Genomic DNA, 16,713 nt, shown 5'->3' on the forward strand with positions numbered 1-16,713 from the left:
GGCGGGTTTTTGTCATGGAGGGGTGGGATGTTCGAGGTCATTCAGTCCCACTCTGATTCACTCTATCGGCGTGTATTTGTGGGGACGGGTAGTTGGAGTAAGGAGTCGCCGGGCGGCAGTGCAGCTCAAACGCTTTTTGGAGAGAAACGCCGCTGAAATTGCACCACAGACTGAGGAAACGACCCCCGGTGACGAAATTATTCAACGCAAGAACTGCGCCACACGCACAACCAACAAACGCAGACAGGCTATCACATGCTAGGCAGCTAGCATCCCTGAAAACTGACGGGATCAAGGTGTTGATAGCTAGCCTCCCAGCTAATTATCCATCAGCTAGCATCCTCCTGCCGTAGCATCATTAGCTTTCTTCTGCTCTTCGCGCACGTCGAGACTTCACCATTGCTCGTGGCGGTGCCTTTCAGCTTGCGAGCACCAAATCCCACGTTCAGACAGAAATAGACAACGGAGCTTCTTCACGAGCTGCTGGTGCTGGAGACAGCGTCTGCGTTGCAATAGTTGCCACCATCACACCCATCTCCCAACCCCTTCACCTCTGCCCCTCTCCTGCCACCCGAAACACTGGAAATCCACAAGCGGCCGGAGAGCGCCGACGGGCCGGCGAAGCTGGGGGCCCTTACGATACCCGACTCGCCGGGAGTCGTAGCGCCAACAGAAAAGCTCAACTGTGGAGACGTACCGACGAGTATGGACGGGCTGGCCGTGGAAGTTCGCGGCTCGAATGCGGCCTTCTACAAGGTAACCTGGTTAAAGTCGTAGTTTCCAGTTGTCCCAGATAAAAGTTTAGTTTCAGGAAGAACTGTTCAGCTTCCTGCTTTCTACGTCCTGCCCTAGATAGACATGGACTATTTGACAAATTGTAGCTTTGGACCAGTTCTGACAAACCGGGATGGTTTTTCCCTTCCATTAGGGTTGGCCATTGTGGGGTGGGTAGCTAGCTCCAGCTAGCTCATAAGCTAGGCACACTTGTCATCACCATGTACGGCCTATATTTGGTCCCTTTTAAAAAAAAAAAAATGTCAATATGAATACAGAACATGTCATTGGAACCACATTCTCATAGTTTTAAAATGGCATAACCCATTTCTCATAGCATTTTGCTTTGTCTTCCAATGTTGGATGCAGTCATTTAAAACCGAAGCGAGCTGCTGATCACACAGCTGTTGTTCAGTTCCTGCTCTGATTCAGTATGATGAGTACTACATTAATACTTTACATTTGTTGTGTACCTTTACCCACCTCCAGCTGCACAACTGTACCTTAGGTCGTGTGTGTATTGCCCTGACAGGGAAGAACTAGAGTCTGAGTTTCTGTTTCAATTCTGCCTCTTTTTCAAAAGAAGAAGGCAAGTGTAGTTTCATATTTAGACACAGGCTTTCAGACATCAAAATAAGATGTAAATTAAGTGGCTTCCAATTGAATTTTACATTATCGTTTATAAAAAGACAGCTGCAATATCAATGTTTGTATGAGTCTTATGCATTTGGGTCTTGGTGAGCAGTTATCATATAGAGTAACTTGGGCTTTTTTGTTAAAAATCTGATGAAGTTAAATATCATCCTTATCAACAACCTGTTTTCTTGTCTTTAATATTTTGTGACTTTCCTATTTAATTTGAAACACGTTTATTTCTCCATGTGCTCTTCTCCTCCAGTTGTTCAGATTGTCAAGTGACCACATGGTGCTTTAGGGATGAGCCTATATTTACTCTCATGGTGTGGCTTCACCTGTCTTTCTGTTTTACAGGGTGACAGTTTGGCTTGGGCATAAATGAATATTTCCACTCCTCCATTACATCCATTATCTCACAGCTCTGATTTAGTGGGTGACATGGACACTTACCTGTAGTGACATTCTAAATGTCATACTCCAGTTGATGTGTTATCCTTGTTAGGAGAGACGGGACAAAAGCCTTGTATTGCTTTATTTTCTGTTTTGTTTCACACGGGGTATAAATTGATTGTGCTTTTTCCATGCACTTCCTTCACTTTGCTGTCGGCGTGAGTCGGTTAGTTTATGATTCAGAATCACAACCTGTTGGGGACAAACGGCACCTGTCAAGTAATGGCAATTTCTCGTTTTCAAGGGGGTCCCGACCATCCCAATTGATAAAATGCCTAAACAAGGATCTAAACAGTTGTATTAATGTTAATTGTTCCACATTAATTTCTTATGTTTTGACTGGATATTTGGCATTAATAAGGAACTTTGCACATTTATTAATATGTGTTCCCATTAAGCCAAATGCGTTTTTGCCTTTTTTGTGGAAAAAATGCATCACGTTTTTTTTTTTAGAGGAAGCCCCCTGTGGTGTGAAAGATCTTCCTCACCACATTGACCTGCATGTGGCTGTTGGCCTGAGGATGAGTGCACGTCACTGTGGAACAGCCAGTGACCACTCAACGCCCCCCCCCATGTCACGTTAGAAACAGGGCTTGCCTGCCCCTTGACCTGGTACTACTTGATGGAAGCAATACTCCTTCTGACATAACATGCACATGCAGCGGTCTCCAAATGTGCCCTCTGGAAAATGGAGGATAAGCACTTTTTCAGTCAGACCTGTTGTCACTGCTGGCTTTTTCTCCAGATGATAGCATCCTAATGCCACTGGGCTCCCTACAGTGAGAGACGGATGCTAATCATTCATGCGAGGCATACTTTGACCATCTCATAACACAAAAAGGAGGAGATGGATGATCTGAGTTGTATTCAGATTGGACTGTTTAAGTGATGTAAAAGGGAGTAGAAATCCTAACATGTCAACACACATTGCACCCTGAAACCCTAGCCAGCTCTTGCAGTACATAAGCAGCTTCTTTCTATCAGGTGAATCGACTCTCCCCCCTCCCCAAACCCACAAATGCTTGCAAAAATACTGCTTGACCTCTCTGTCCCATATACGGTAGTGTCACACTAAGGGACACGCCACACCCACCACTTTCCCCTGTCTGACCCTTGCTTGCTGGTGGGGTTTTTTTGGTCAAACTTTATGGCATCCCGAGACTCTCGTAGTAGTTGTCTATCAGATAATACGTCCATATAGGCTCTGCTGTGTGAGCCTTCCCCATACATGTCCCGTCATAATACTGCCTCTTGTAAAACTTGCACACAACGAGAAAGCCCTTGCATTTGAATTGTATGCGAGAGATATTTCCGGGCTGTCAGGAGGAGTCGGTGTTCATCGTCACTTTATCCAGCACAGAAATTGTGTCAGTTATGTCTTGGCTTCCCAACCAAGATGCTCTTTTTCAGCAATGGTCTCAGTGCTGTTGGTTAGCATGGCTAATGTTGTTTACATGAGAATGAAATGCTCACAGCCCCACCCCTCCTCACTGTCTCTCTTGCTCATTCATGCACTTAAAATCCTGTCTCTCTGTTTTTTCTTTTAGGGCTTCATCAAAGATGTCCACGAAGATTCACTCACAATTGTTTTTGAAAACAAGTAAGTGTCGTGTTTATCCATCTATCTTTATGGATAAATGTTCGGGAAATTAAGCTGAAACTGTTGTGATTTAAAGTTTTGACGTCTGCTCCGAGCCGGTGCTTTACCCAGTTCCAAATGGTCCCCTTCAGCCCCTTAGCCTGGCATGCAGCTGCCCATACACGTCTCTAACAGTTTGTTTGCCTCCTGCTCTGATCCCCCCCTGATGGCATGCTTTCCTATACTCCTAGCCCCACCTACTGTCCCTTTTCCACTACCCACCCATCCCCCTGGTCCCTCTTTATCTACTTGGCTCCGAGTGTAGAGCAGGGTGACCCTAAAAATAGTGACCCGAGGTATGCAGGGTGGGAGGGGGTGGCAGTATCGGGCCTGTGTCATTTTTTTTTTAGACGACCCCCTCCCTACTCATACTTTCTCTGAGCACATGGGCCGAGTAGAGGGTTGTAAAACACAGTGATTGAATACGACACCTTTTGGGGTCTTACATGATGGCAATTAATATCTAAATGAGCCAGTTATTAACTGCACTTTATGGAAGTCTTTATTTATTCTTGTTTAATGAAAAAGGACATCATACAATGAACAGTCACTCACTTGCCAGTCGCAGTTCCTCAAACCTCCTCATTAAACTTGATGACCCATTTTAAAAAATTAATTAAAAAAAAATGAGTTCCATAAAGTCTGTTATTGTGCCGCACAGCCTTGTCTTTACATTCCCAATATGACATCGGGGCAAAAAGGGATTCAACTACAATGTTTAATTGTAATGTATTTATTGACCTGGTTCATCTCTGTGTCGTCTCACCATAGCTGGCAGCCAGAAAGACAGTTGCCCTTCAGCGACGTACGGTTGCCTCCTCCAGCCGATTACCTCAAGGAAATCGGTGAAGGGGAAGAAGTGGAGGTAAGGCCGGCTACTTTGCACCTCCTTCAGCTCATCCACCTGAGTGGGACCTATGTCTCAAAGCCCATAATGCTCATTATTAGCTCGTGTTAATTGACGTTTCCAGTACATCCATATACACTTTAAATGAAATAATCTTCTGTTATGCCCTTTTTAAGTTTACGCATTACTATATAACGGCTTCTGGCATGTGACTGCCTAAAAGCTGTTTCAAGATAGATAGGTAGATACTTTATTCATTTAGGAAATTAGGAAATCATTTTGTTACAGCAGGAGTGTTGTCAAGCACCACAAAAGTGTTAAACATATTTAAAAGATAGAATAGGATACAATTTTAATTTACATTAACAGCTAAATATATACTTATTCACATTTAGAAAATACATAAATCACTTGAATTATAAATAATACACAATGTAAAAAAAATACTGAATACATTTGTCAGGATTTGTGACTTAGTTTTTGTGTTTTTGAGCAGGCAATTAGAAAATAATAAATCATATAATTTGTATATGAACATGTAGAAGTTATCAGTCATAAATTACTATAAAATGTATCCTTAACATCTCATACAATCTGTCCAAATGACACTAGCTCGTTGTGAAATATGCGTCCTTTTTGGCCCCTGCTTGGCTTTCATTCCTTGTGTTTCTCCTCCCAGGTTTACTCCAGGGCCAACGAACAGGAGCCATGTGGCTGGTGGCTGGCCCGGGTCAGAATGATGAAGGGAGAGGTGAGTTCCAAGAACATTCTCTTTTACAAAATAAAATAGGAGTAAGAGATGGAATTAGTTTTGAACCGTTTAAAAATAGTTTCATCCCTCATGCATACTTTAAAGATCATATGCTCTGTACTTGGGAGACATGTGTTTTGTCTGTATGGTGCGTTTAGTCTCTCATAATACAAAAAAACCCTTCTTACAATATTATGACATATTAACAACATGAGGCTTTCATGTTTTCTTCCAATGGATCTACAGCAAAGTAGTTATTGTTTTTTAAGCCGGTCTAGCTTGCCTAACCTTTTAATTAGGGATGCTCCGATCGCCGGAATCAGTATCGGCCTCACTTTGGATAATAACACGGGAGAAATGAGCGGAAGCGCTCCCTTTTCCTCTCTCTCTCTCTCTCTCTCTCTCTCTCTCTCTCTCTCTCTCTCTCTCTCTCTCTCTCTCTCTCTCTCTCTCCTGACAGCCTGTCAGTATCTCATGCAGCTCACTGATCTAGTAATGAGTGACCCGGCAGTGAAGAATAAATATATTTATAATAACTAGTTTAGCTTGTTCCAGAGGTAGATACAATAGCTAAGTGTGTTAGGTCTAACTCTTGTGTGTTTCGTCCTGCTTACCGGTCCGGCGGGCGGAGCTGCAGGATTTTTGCTTCACACAAACGTTGCATTCCGCTATTTTACTGTCTTTTTCGGACACCTTAAAATAATGCCAAACCGGTGAAGCCATTTTGGCGAGCTTGTTTTGCCGCACACAGAGAAAAGTGTCATGTATTTTACGTCATGCGATCGGCTCTCGCGATCGGCTCTCGCGATCGGCATGTTTAGAGAGCCCCGATCGATCGGTAGAGAGTGAGTATCGGCCGATATCGATCGGTGACCGATCGATCGGAGCATCCCTACTTTTAATGTGCCTTTTTTCTAATGTCGTTGAAACATTTATGGGCTCAAGGTGTTAGATCCTTGGCCTAAAAATAAATCATGGAACTACAGGGTGGAAAAGGACTTAATATTTATAAAATGCTGCCCTGTATCTTCTCATTTATCAAACGGCAATCGAGCAATTCTATTTCCCTTTGCCTTCAGTGTTTTGTTGTCATGCCAGTAGCTGTTTGTGAAGCTTGTGTGGAGTGAATACAGGCCTGTAGTAAGATAATAACTGCTGGGTAGTGAGCCAGACGATCCAGTTGGTCCTCATGTGGTCTAACAAAGTACCTTCAAATGATATTCCTCATACATCCTGTGCCTTTTCTCCACACTGACTTAATGTTGCGTGGACTTCATTGTTTTCTCCTAATAACCAAGCACCGGAACTGGCTGTTAGTCAGCTGCAGGTTGAATAGTGGGTCAGTGGGATATGTAGAGGACTGTGTCGTAGTGCCACTGAGCGGGGCGGGGAGGGCGGGCTGCTGCGGGTGTTGTGCTGTTATTTGGAGCAGTCTGATAAGAGCCTGCAGGAATGTCTAGCGCTGACTGATGGCTTTAATTCTGTCCTTTGAGCTTGGTGTGTGCGATGTTCATCTCACCGCCTCACCGGTTCCCCTTTTTCTTTACGCACAAGCTATAGAATGAATGCATTTTTAATGTGACGTTTAATTTCCCAATTTGACAGAACATCTATTCATTTCTTATTGAAAGCAGACATCAATATATTCTTAATTTGAGAGTAGACCTGAATTAATTTCTGATTTGACAGCTAATTCAGCTGTTTTTATATTGACTGAAAACAAAATGTTCTGTTATGCAAAGAAAATAAGTATTTTTTCAGCATTTACAGTGCTTATTTAACTGCACAATAAAGAATACTTTGTGCTTGTTTGTCATTTTCATATTTCCAATACATAAAAAAGAAAATACAATTTCTGCTCATCATTTCTCATTTCTTTTATTACTTTGGTTTTCTGTGCTGTCGAGCTTTACTATTTGTGACATTTCTGGCTACGTTTTTTACAATCAATCTCTAATGTGCTGTTTTTTAGTTCTACGTGATCGAATACGCGGCATGCGATGCCACATACAACGAGATTGTCACAGCGGAGCGCATCAGGCCCCTCAACCCCAACAGCCCATCCTCTCGAAACTCCTTCCACAAGGTCCCCATCCCTGTCCCAGAAGACCTGCGGGACATGTAAGTGTCATAGCATTGTCAAATGAACAACCTTTAAGTTTGATTTATAAGGTAATATCAGCATTGCACCATATTGTAGTATTTTCTTTATGATTGGATGATTTTACATGTTGTGACACCTTTCCTTACATGTTCATTTCTTGCATCAGTAGTTTTCTCAGTTATGTTGACCCTCTGCGGCCTCATGAATAACAAAGCTGACTCCCCTGTGGGTTGTTTTCTTATGGACAGCTGTGAGAGCGAGAACATTCACAAAGACTTCAGGAAAGCTATCGGAGCCAACTGCATCTTCTACAGTACCGAATCACACGAACTCATCGTGCTGGTAAGTACTTGGAACACACATCTCACCTCAGGAACGAGTAAATGGCCTTGTTCCAAATCCAAATATGCGGCACAATTAAAAGGAGCTGCAGTAATTTACATAAAATGGTTTATTTTTTCTTACATGTGTAGATTTGATTTAGCTCATGGTACATAGCCTCCTCTTCCTGTCTTGCTATGTTGTTACTTTCTTCGACAAAACACCCATCAACACAATTCTGAATCTTTCACCACTTTCTCCAATACCCTCACATTCACAAACACTAACTAACCAGTTGTTGATCAATTGTAACTTATTCCCTTTTTTGTTGTCTTCCAGTCTACAAACGAAACCACAGTAAAGCGTGCAACACTTCTGAGCGACATGCATTTCCGCAGCATCCGTACCAAACTCATGCTAATGTCCCGCAACGAGGAAGCCACCAAACATCTGGAGGTAAACCTACACCCATCCTCTCAAATGCATGTAACAGTTCCCGTACTACTCAATTAGAGGCCCGAGACATTTTAGCTTTTCACATTTGTGCTTTTAATTTCCCCTGCCAGACAAGTAAGCAGTTAGCATCAGCGTACCAGGAGGAGGTGAAGGTCAGGGAGGACCTGATGGGACTTGCCATCGGTTCCCATGGCGCCAACATCCAGCAGGCCAGGAAGGTGGCCGGAGTCACAGCCATCGAGTTAGAGGAGGAGAGCTGCACATTCAGGATCTACGGAGAGGTGTGCTTTTGTTTTAAAGAGCTTGTCAATTCTTGTCCAAATATATCAATTGATGTGTTGACTTGAATTTGGTCATATGTTTGTTACAGTCCCCAGAGGCAGTAAGGCAGGCTAGAGAGTTTCTCGAGTTCAAAGAAGACTACTTTCACGTACCGAGGGACCTCGTAGGTGAGTAAACTACATTCCTGTTCATATACTACTTATCCTTGCATATCTGTATTATCATGACGTTCTTTTAACCCTCTTATTTTTTGTTTTTCTCCCCCAGGCAAAGTCATCGGCAAGAACGGCAAAGTCATTCAGGAGATTGTTGACAAGTCAGGCGTGGTCCGCGTCAGGATCGAGGGAGACAACGACAAAAAGCCCCGAGAGGAGGGGGGCAGGCAGGGGGCAGGCAGGGACGACACTGCCCCCGTTAAAGAGGTGAATGGACCGAACGGCTGGCTTCACAGTCCTGAAAAAACGAAACACTCTTTGCTCTGTATTAGGCTAAGCTTACCAACCGCAGCAGAGTGTTGAAGTCCAATGTGCTTTGACACTGTTCCATTCTGCCGCTTTGTCTCTCTTGTTTTGTCACCAGCACTTATGTTTTCATCGCTTTCAACACACACAGCCCTTTGCACATAATTTGTCAGTTATGTTGGCTGTGTGTGGGCACTGTCTTTTGTCTCTGATGGGTTGATATGTTTCTTCATGTGACTTTCAAAACTAATCATTACAGAAATAGTTGCCTTACTTATAATTCTTCTGAACTGTTACCTTGTCAGTGAAATGTCCCTGTTACTGAAACTCAAGGATGATCTTTTTACATGAATAACTCTTCATCTCCCCCTCTGTGTTTCATCAGGGCATGGTTCCCTTCGTCTTTGTGGGAACTAAAGAGAACATCAGCAATGCTCAGGCTCTGTTGGAGTACCATGTGTCCTATCTCCAGGTTAGTCCATTCTCCATGTTTACCAAAAGGTGGCAGCAGTACCCTTTCTCTGTTTGTGTCACTCAAAAAACATTTGTTCTTTGACTTATCTCATAAATGTATTTCTGCTTAAAATATCTCGGCACAAGCAAACGTGTTTCAAGAAGCACATTTTTTACATGTGACACGTGGAGTAAGGACAGGGTGCTGCTGGGAAATGTGGGCGTATCTGCAGGCTCAGTTCATACCGGTCACCTGTTTGCAGCCCCACATGTAGAAAGCTGCTGAGAGCGCCTCCTTTTGCCCTTACCTCATGTGCTTTTATTAATAGCCCCTCTCTGTGGGATGGGGTGAAGGGTACGCAGGAGTTTAGATTACCAGCTATCTGGACCCTCAGCGTCCAAAAATAATGCCAGACCCCCGTCCTGCCTCTCTTCCTCCACGCCCCCTGCAGGTTCAGCTGTCGTTGGTGGAGGCAGCTGTCACCCCCTCTCCTCCAAGTCACCCTTTACTTAAACTCCACAGAAACTGCTGTCAGTGCACAGCTGCCATTAGATGCAAATGCCCACCCCCTCAAACTATGTGGCTTTTCTGAAAACAAACATGTAATTGTGATTGGCAAAGATAATAGTTGTTTTTAGGAAAAAAATGGTTTGAATGATACACGGATCCCTTTTTTAACTCATCAAAAAATGTTTTACCTTATACTGCTATAGATATTGCGACTTTTTGTATTGGGCAGACTTTTTGTGCTCTCTGAAAACATTAACATGATATTATTTATGCTAGTAATCAGTATTGAGGATATGAATGAAGTAAATCTATTTAACTCTAAATGAGATTTGGCTGTAACTTTATGTTAGAGTGCTGTGATTGAGAGTGTTGCTTGTCACATGGGCAATATTGTAAAGCTCTTTTTAAATTAAGTTCACTTTTACATTTAAACACTCTGTAAACTTTGAGTTTACTTATGTCTGTCTAAAGATAAAAAGACATTGGGACCATTTCCATTCTACAGTCTCCACATGCATATTTTTAATTCCAGGCACATCCAGAAAATATCAGCTGTTTTGACATAAAAAAATCAGCTGTGGGTTTTCTTTAAGAATGACTCTTAAAGAGAGTTCCATTTGTCATCACAGTGAACGTAACGCATTACTGCCCCCTAGTGGCAGAGTGTTAAACCTAATAACAAGCACAACACCAGCTCACTGCAGATGTTTTCTAAGAATGGCTTGGTCCCAGCGCTACAGATGAACAGATGTGTGGTTATTTGTAGTAAACACAAAGTGTCTATGAATGTCTTTATGACTCACTTTGATAACTACTTTTTCACTCTGGTTACGTATTTGCTTTTTAATTTTCCATGCATTGTTCTTAATCATATACATTGAAGTGCACACTAACCACCACTGTCTCCTCGTCCCCCCCCTGCAGGAGGTGGAGCAGCTGCGCCTGGAGCGTCTCCAGATTGACGAGCAGCTCCGTCAGATCGGGGTTGGTTACCGCGCTCCTGCTAACCGAACTGGGGGCCCCGGTGTTGAACGGGAGAAAGGTTACTTAACAGATGATAGCAGCAACTCACTCCACACCTCTCGCACCTACGGAGGCCGCGGCAGAGGGCGTAGGACCTCAAACACCCAGTACTCTGGATATGGTAAGAAGAATCTGGACATATTTGAAAGTAAAGTAGATAGTAAGATATATTTCTGTTATTTCCTATGCTAATGTTTTTTTTTTAAACGTATCTATGCTTGATCCAGGCACAAACTCTGAGCTGTCCAATACTTCTGAGACAGAGGAATTGGGCGATCGCGACCAGCGGCCCCGTGGCTTAGGGGCCGATGAGCGAGGATCCCGACGGGGCGGCAGGGGCCGAGGCACAAACACAGGACGAGGCCGTGGGGGGCCAGGGGCCAAGCCTTCCAACTCCATCAGCTCAGGTAGTTATGGCCAAAGTTTAGGGCTAAACATTTCATCCCTTGGTCCTACGAGGTTGAACATTTGAATATTACAATAATAAGATGAGAAAGAAAACCTAGAGTATGGTGCTGCTTAGCATTTCTTTCCAAGAAGCTGCGGGCAGGGGCCTTTCTTTTATAAATGAGGCATGTGCCTTTTACAGGATGAAGTAAGGACCTTATAGTCAGGGGGATTCTTGTTGTTAAAATGTACTGAAAAACATGTTAGTATAATACAGTGGTTCTCATCATTCCCCACTTTGAACAGTTCCTCATCACTCCAATAAAATGGTAGGCCAAGCTTAAAATTGTCAAATGTATCGTTCTATCCCAGGGGTCTCCAACCTTTTTTAGGATGAGAGCTACTTTCAAAAAAGAAAACAAGTCAAGAGATACTTTTATTCCTCTTTTGTTGTTTTTTGCAGTGTATATATTTAGCACATTTTAACATTATTCTATGCTTACCTTTAACCTTTGTGTGCTGTTTGGGTCCGTGGGACCCGATTGCAGTGTTTACTAAAAGAAAATGTATGCAATTTAATTATTTTAACCTGCTTTATTTGTAAAGTGGGGGGACACAAACGGGATTTTGAAAAGTGTCACGGTTAAACTCCTTATGAAGTGGTGAGATGCCGCTCCACATTGCGTGTGTGCGTGTGTGTGTGTCCTATGTCTATAAATGATTTTGTGTGTGTGGCCATTGGGAGATTCGGGACTTTCCCCAGTGGGCCGCTGCCTTTGGCATAGGTGGGCCGTGGACTTTCACAGCGCTGGTTCCGCCACCGCAAACACCCGCCGTTGCGAGGCTCCTGCGTGTCCGGCGCTGTGAAAGTCCACCGCCGTTGCGAACTTGCGAGTCTCCGGCTGTAACAGTCCACTCCCGCCCGCGAGGACCCAGGTTCGATTCCAGCCTGAGGTCCAAAACATTTATTTTAAAAATAATAATAGTCTCGCGTCCATTCGCGGCCTACCTATCACATCTCTGCGCCCCACACTTTGAGAAACGCTGGTATAATACCAGCTATAGAAGGATACTTACAGTTTTCACTCTTTTTGTTAAAGCATTTTTTTGTTTAAACTAAAGCAAATAAATGTCAAAGAGGGGTGAAGCATTGGCAATTGTAGCTGTATCACTCATTATATTTTCTGTGGCATACGCAGTGCTGAGGGACCCGGACAGTAACCCGTACTCCCTGCTGGAAGGCGAGGGAGAGCAGGCCGAATCTGACATTGTTGATGGCGTGGCAGACCGCCGCAGACGCTCCAGACGTCGCCGTAACGACCAGGAGCCCAGCGTGATGGATGCTGCCGCAGAGTCAGACGGCCAGGCCGCCCCCAGTGAGAACGGACTGGGTGAGCGCTTAATGTTGTCATCTCATCTCTGCAATCAAAACCAAAGTATTTGTCAATTGAATCGGATATTATGAGAGATGGTCATCTTTATTTTTCTCATTTGACAGATGATGAAGCCCGACCTCAGCGCCGCAACCGAAGCCGGCGCCGTCGCAACCGTGGCAACCGCCCAGAGGGAGGTTCAGCCAGCCGTGAAAGACAAACAGCTGAAGGTGGTGAGTCATAATTTTTATTTTTATTTCATCTACCTTTTCAGAACAAATATTATTTTTCAATACAATCATCATGGATCACTTGCTTTTAAATCTGTTAGAATCTGTATTTGGATATATACAAGTTGTTTTGTATTACTACTGTGGTGCTGATATCCTATCAAAGAAATGGCAGAACATTTGAAAACATGTGAATGTATAATGTGTTGCTCTGGCTAACATATTTTGATGTTTCCAGTGACTGTTGCTGACTACATATCCCGTGCGGAGTCCCAGAGCAGACAGAACTTGCCCCAGAAGGAAAACCACGCTGGTTCCGAGCCCAAGGTAAAGGCACAAACACACACTGCAACTATCAGGGACAGATACATGTTCTTTTGCTGGGTACTGATGTAACATTTTAACCATTTTGGGTTATTAAAAATTGCACTGTACGAACACTGAACAAGCACTTTCCCAAAAAACTATAGACCATAAACTGAAAACCATCTATTATGCTATGAAATTGGAAATAAAAATGAATACGATAATGAAACGTGTGCATTCGAAAAAAGGGTTTTAATAAGTTGGCTGTATTTTAAACACATAATATATTATTGACCTGTTGATTTGCACATCTATGTATCTGTGGACTAAACTGTCACCTGTACTACAACAGTTTGGCACGAAAACAAGAACTATTACATTGCCGTAAATTACATTGTTGGTCCATTCTCACCTTTGTCACTTTTTGTTCCCCACAGGAGAACGGGACCAGCGACACAAAGGATGAGCGAACGCCCTCCATGGGTTCCCCAGGCTCGGCCAGCGAAACCCTGACCTTGGTCAACGGGGTCTCGTAAAGAGACGGCCCTGCCCCTCGCGAACCCAAGTCTAGAGCAAGACTCCATGGCAAACTCTGTCCCTGCTTGCATTAACTTAAACCTTAAACTGATGAGTGAAAAGTACCTGACAAAATACCTGAATTCCTACTATGAGAGTATAAAAGTACAAAAAAACGACAAACGCATCTACTTAAAAACACATGTTAACGGTGTATGCTATCCTATCTATCAGTACTTAGTGCTTATTTAAAAAAAAAACAAAAAAAAAAACTAGCTTGCCAAAAAAGAGCTGGTGGATATGACTTGATTTTTAAAAATACTGAAATACAAGAAACAGGACGAGACTTTTTTTTTGTTGTTTTTCAAACGGTTGTCTTTATTTGTGTCTTTTCGTTATGTTTATTTTGTTCATTGTTTATCACTGGTTCGGACTCGGCAGTCGCTCTCTCAACCAAAACAGAAGCGTCTCTTCAGTGTTAATGTACAGACGAGAGAGATGTAAGCTGTAGGGAGCGGCGTACAAGCAGACAGTCCAATAGTTTATGTGACACGACGTTCACACACTGAACCTGGGAGTGGAGACAGACAGACAGATTGGAATATTGATAGACATTGTGCCTTGAATTTGAAAAAAAAAAATAATAAAAAAAAAACTTGAGTTTTTCCATTAAGTTTGCTTTTGTTTCCTAAGAGGAAGAAAACGAGGGAGAGGTGTTCTTCCAGGGTTTTTTTGGTTATAAAAAAGACAGACCTGTGAGGGAGTGACGAGTGAAAAAAGGATACAGAAAAGGAAGAGTGGCTGGCCAACGTGAGGAAGAAAGTCTGGTGCCAAACACAAAATTCAAGGCGCTTGTTCGCATTCTGAGTAGAATGGACGGCGTAGGGGTGCATATGTGCCCGTGTGTGTTTGTGTGAGATATTTGGCAACCACAAAACAAAACTGGGAGGGGTGAGGTAACAAAACGTAGCCCTGGGCGGGTCGCACGGTGAGGCATCTGATAGCAACAGGCCTGAGGGGGTGTCTTCCTCCTCTTTCCTGATTTAGCTCTTATTGAGGGTCCATGGTGGCTCCCACACAGCCTTGTAAACAGGACAGGCTGAGACCAGACGGACGGCAGACTTGAAACTATAGATTTAGACTTAAAGAGAACTATACCGTGCCTCTTTCTCTGTGTCGGAGGGGGGGCGGCAGTGCTAGCTTCCAGCCACACTTGTGTCTTGTCAAAACCACTGCAGCGCACAGCTCCGGATGCACACTAGGGGCGACCACCTTTTTCTGGGACGGGTGCTGCTAGTGGGGTGAGGGGAGGGAGCCTGGAAACCCGCGGACTGTGGGACAGCTTCAAATTACACGAGAGCCACATGACACACAGGCCCACGCTTACAGGATACACACACACACACACACCAGGTGCGCGTAGGTCGCAGGAGTAGAGGAGCGCAAACGACAACAAAAACAAGCGAGGTGTCCCGTCTTGGACCTGGAAGTTTGGGTTGGCAAATTGGCGTAAGAGAGGGACTCGAAAAACCTCGGTGGCTCTCTACTCATGTTGTTACTGTTGTCTTGGTTACCGCTCTCAAGTTTTTTTTTGTTGCTATTTCCACATCATTAGAAAATATGAAATAAAAAATGAAAGTGAAATCAACCTCTTCTCTGGAGAACGAACTTTGATTTCTCTGTCTTGTGAGTTTGCAGTCTATTTTTCTAACTTGCATGGCATTTAGTAGTAGGTGGTGCCTGTCCTGTGCATGAGGAAAAGGGTGTTTATTAATCTGACTTACAAAGCCATTGTTTCATTCACTAGAATTGCTGCTAATGTACACATTGAATGTCCAACTAACGTCTTGAAAAAGAAACTATTTGTGACTTCAAAAACATCCCCCGCCCCCACAAGAAAGCCCAAGTTTCTATCGGTGGAGTCAGAAAAGGACCCATTTCTTCGCCTACAAAGTGTTACCTTACAAGGGCAATATTGTGCATGACAAGCAAGCGTCCACATGACCAAAGGTTTTGAGAGACAGATGAATGGGAGTTTGGTTGAGTTGACCCAGATGCTGCTGTCATACATGTCTGCTCACCTGTATGTTGTGTTTTTAAAGAATGAACGAGCACTTGAGTATTTGTACCTTGGTTCAGTTGCATGCGTGTGAGTGGAGAAAGCCCTAACCGGTATGTTTGTGTTTACTTTTATACCTCATTGTGTGAGTACTGTATATCCTCATGTATCTGTACCCCTCGCGTCCTGTTGAAAGGCTGCTGGCTGGTGTGTGTGTCTGTGTGGATGCTGGTTGTACAGTTGACTCCTTACTCTCTCCGATTTTGTCTCTGGTTTTCTCACTCATGTTCTGATGGCAATAAAGGACTTTTCATTGTTTGGTATACATCTCTTCTGAACAGTTTGTTATTTTTAATATTGGCCTTAAAGGTCCCTTATTATACTGTTTTTCATATATATACATAATATATTAATCAGACAAAAAAACATCTCTGAAGTGTTTGGCGCGAAATAACAAACGGCATGCCATTTAGCATCCCATTTAGCATCCCATAAACCCCTCTGTTTCCAAAGTGCTGATTCTCTGTCTGTTACTTTAGATGAAAATAAGGAGCCCCTCCCCACGCCCCTCTGAGAGACATTTGGTTAAAAAGAACACAATGGTGCTCTAGGAGGAGATTCAGGTGATAATGACTTCATAAAGTGGCCAAAATCTGATCAGCTCATTTTCAGACAGGTTTTTATATAAATTGATCAGGACAAAAAGTGAGCGAATCGTTTTTCCTGAAACTTTCAGAATCTCTTTACACAGAGGGGAAACATGTTTATGTATAAAAGACATGAACAAGTGGATTTTGCACAATACCTTTAAGTCATGACACAGCAGCCAGATCAAAAGATAGTTGAATGGGTTTTGCAAAATAACTATAATTTAACTCTCGCTAGTACAGATAAAGCAATTCAAAAAATAACCTGGATACAAAAAACAAATGCATGCCTCTATTTGTCTTTTTTAAAGAATCCTAATTTCGAGTTTATAAAAGCATGAGGGAAGTCCAGCACACATTTCAGAGTGAATAAGCAAGGTATTTGATGGAGAACATGATACAAAATAGTACATTACTTTACAGTCGAGTGTATTTTTAATGTGCCCATGCATTATTTGTTGGTTTCGGTGGGCGTGTTATACTACTC

At 43.2% G+C, this 16,713-nt stretch overlaps 1 protein-coding gene across 2 annotated transcripts; it reads left to right on the forward strand.

Annotated features, from left to right (window-relative positions):
* The first annotated feature begins 521 nt into the window (after positions 1–521).
* fxr2 (FMR1 autosomal homolog 2) lies at positions 522–15,902 on the forward strand. Of its 2 annotated transcripts, none has more exons than XM_034105718.2 (17): positions 522–756; positions 3,408–3,460; positions 4,271–4,364; positions 5,026–5,097; positions 7,070–7,218; positions 7,450–7,543; positions 7,862–7,978; positions 8,089–8,259; positions 8,349–8,427; positions 8,528–8,682; positions 9,107–9,193; positions 10,610–10,829; positions 10,936–11,115; positions 12,295–12,486; positions 12,594–12,701; positions 12,937–13,025; positions 13,442–15,902. In XM_034105718.2, the coding sequence occupies exons 1-17, from the start codon at positions 706–708 to the stop codon at positions 13,538–13,540; spliced, it is 2,010 nt and encodes a 669-aa protein (XP_033961609.1). In that variant the 5' UTR covers positions 522–705; the 3' UTR covers positions 13,541–15,902. The 2 variants fall into 2 exon arrangements, with proteins under 2 accessions (XP_033961609.1, XP_033961608.1); XM_034105717.2 differs by having other exon boundaries at positions 620–756; positions 12,594–12,698.
* Positions 15,903–16,713: the final 811 nt, after the last annotated feature.

This window comes from Pseudochaenichthys georgianus, chromosome 18 (assembly GCF_902827115.2).
Source record: "Pseudochaenichthys georgianus chromosome 18, fPseGeo1.2, whole genome shotgun sequence".
NCBI lineage: Eukaryota > Metazoa > Chordata > Actinopteri > Perciformes > Channichthyidae > Pseudochaenichthys > Pseudochaenichthys georgianus.

Excerpts from the sequence above, each read along its gene's own strand:
- fxr2 (XM_034105718.2), top strand. The coding sequence starts at position 706 with ATGGACGGGCTGGCCGTGGAAGTTCGCGGCTCGAATGCGGCCTTCTAC. Across the intron at positions 5,098-7,069 it reads TCAGAATGATGAAGGGAGAG|TTCTACGTGATCGAATACGC; the intron begins GTGAGTTCCAAG and ends GCTGTTTTTTAG. Across the intron at positions 7,979-8,088 it reads AAGCCACCAAACATCTGGAG|ACAAGTAAGCAGTTAGCATC; the intron begins GTAAACCTACAC and ends TTCCCCTGCCAG.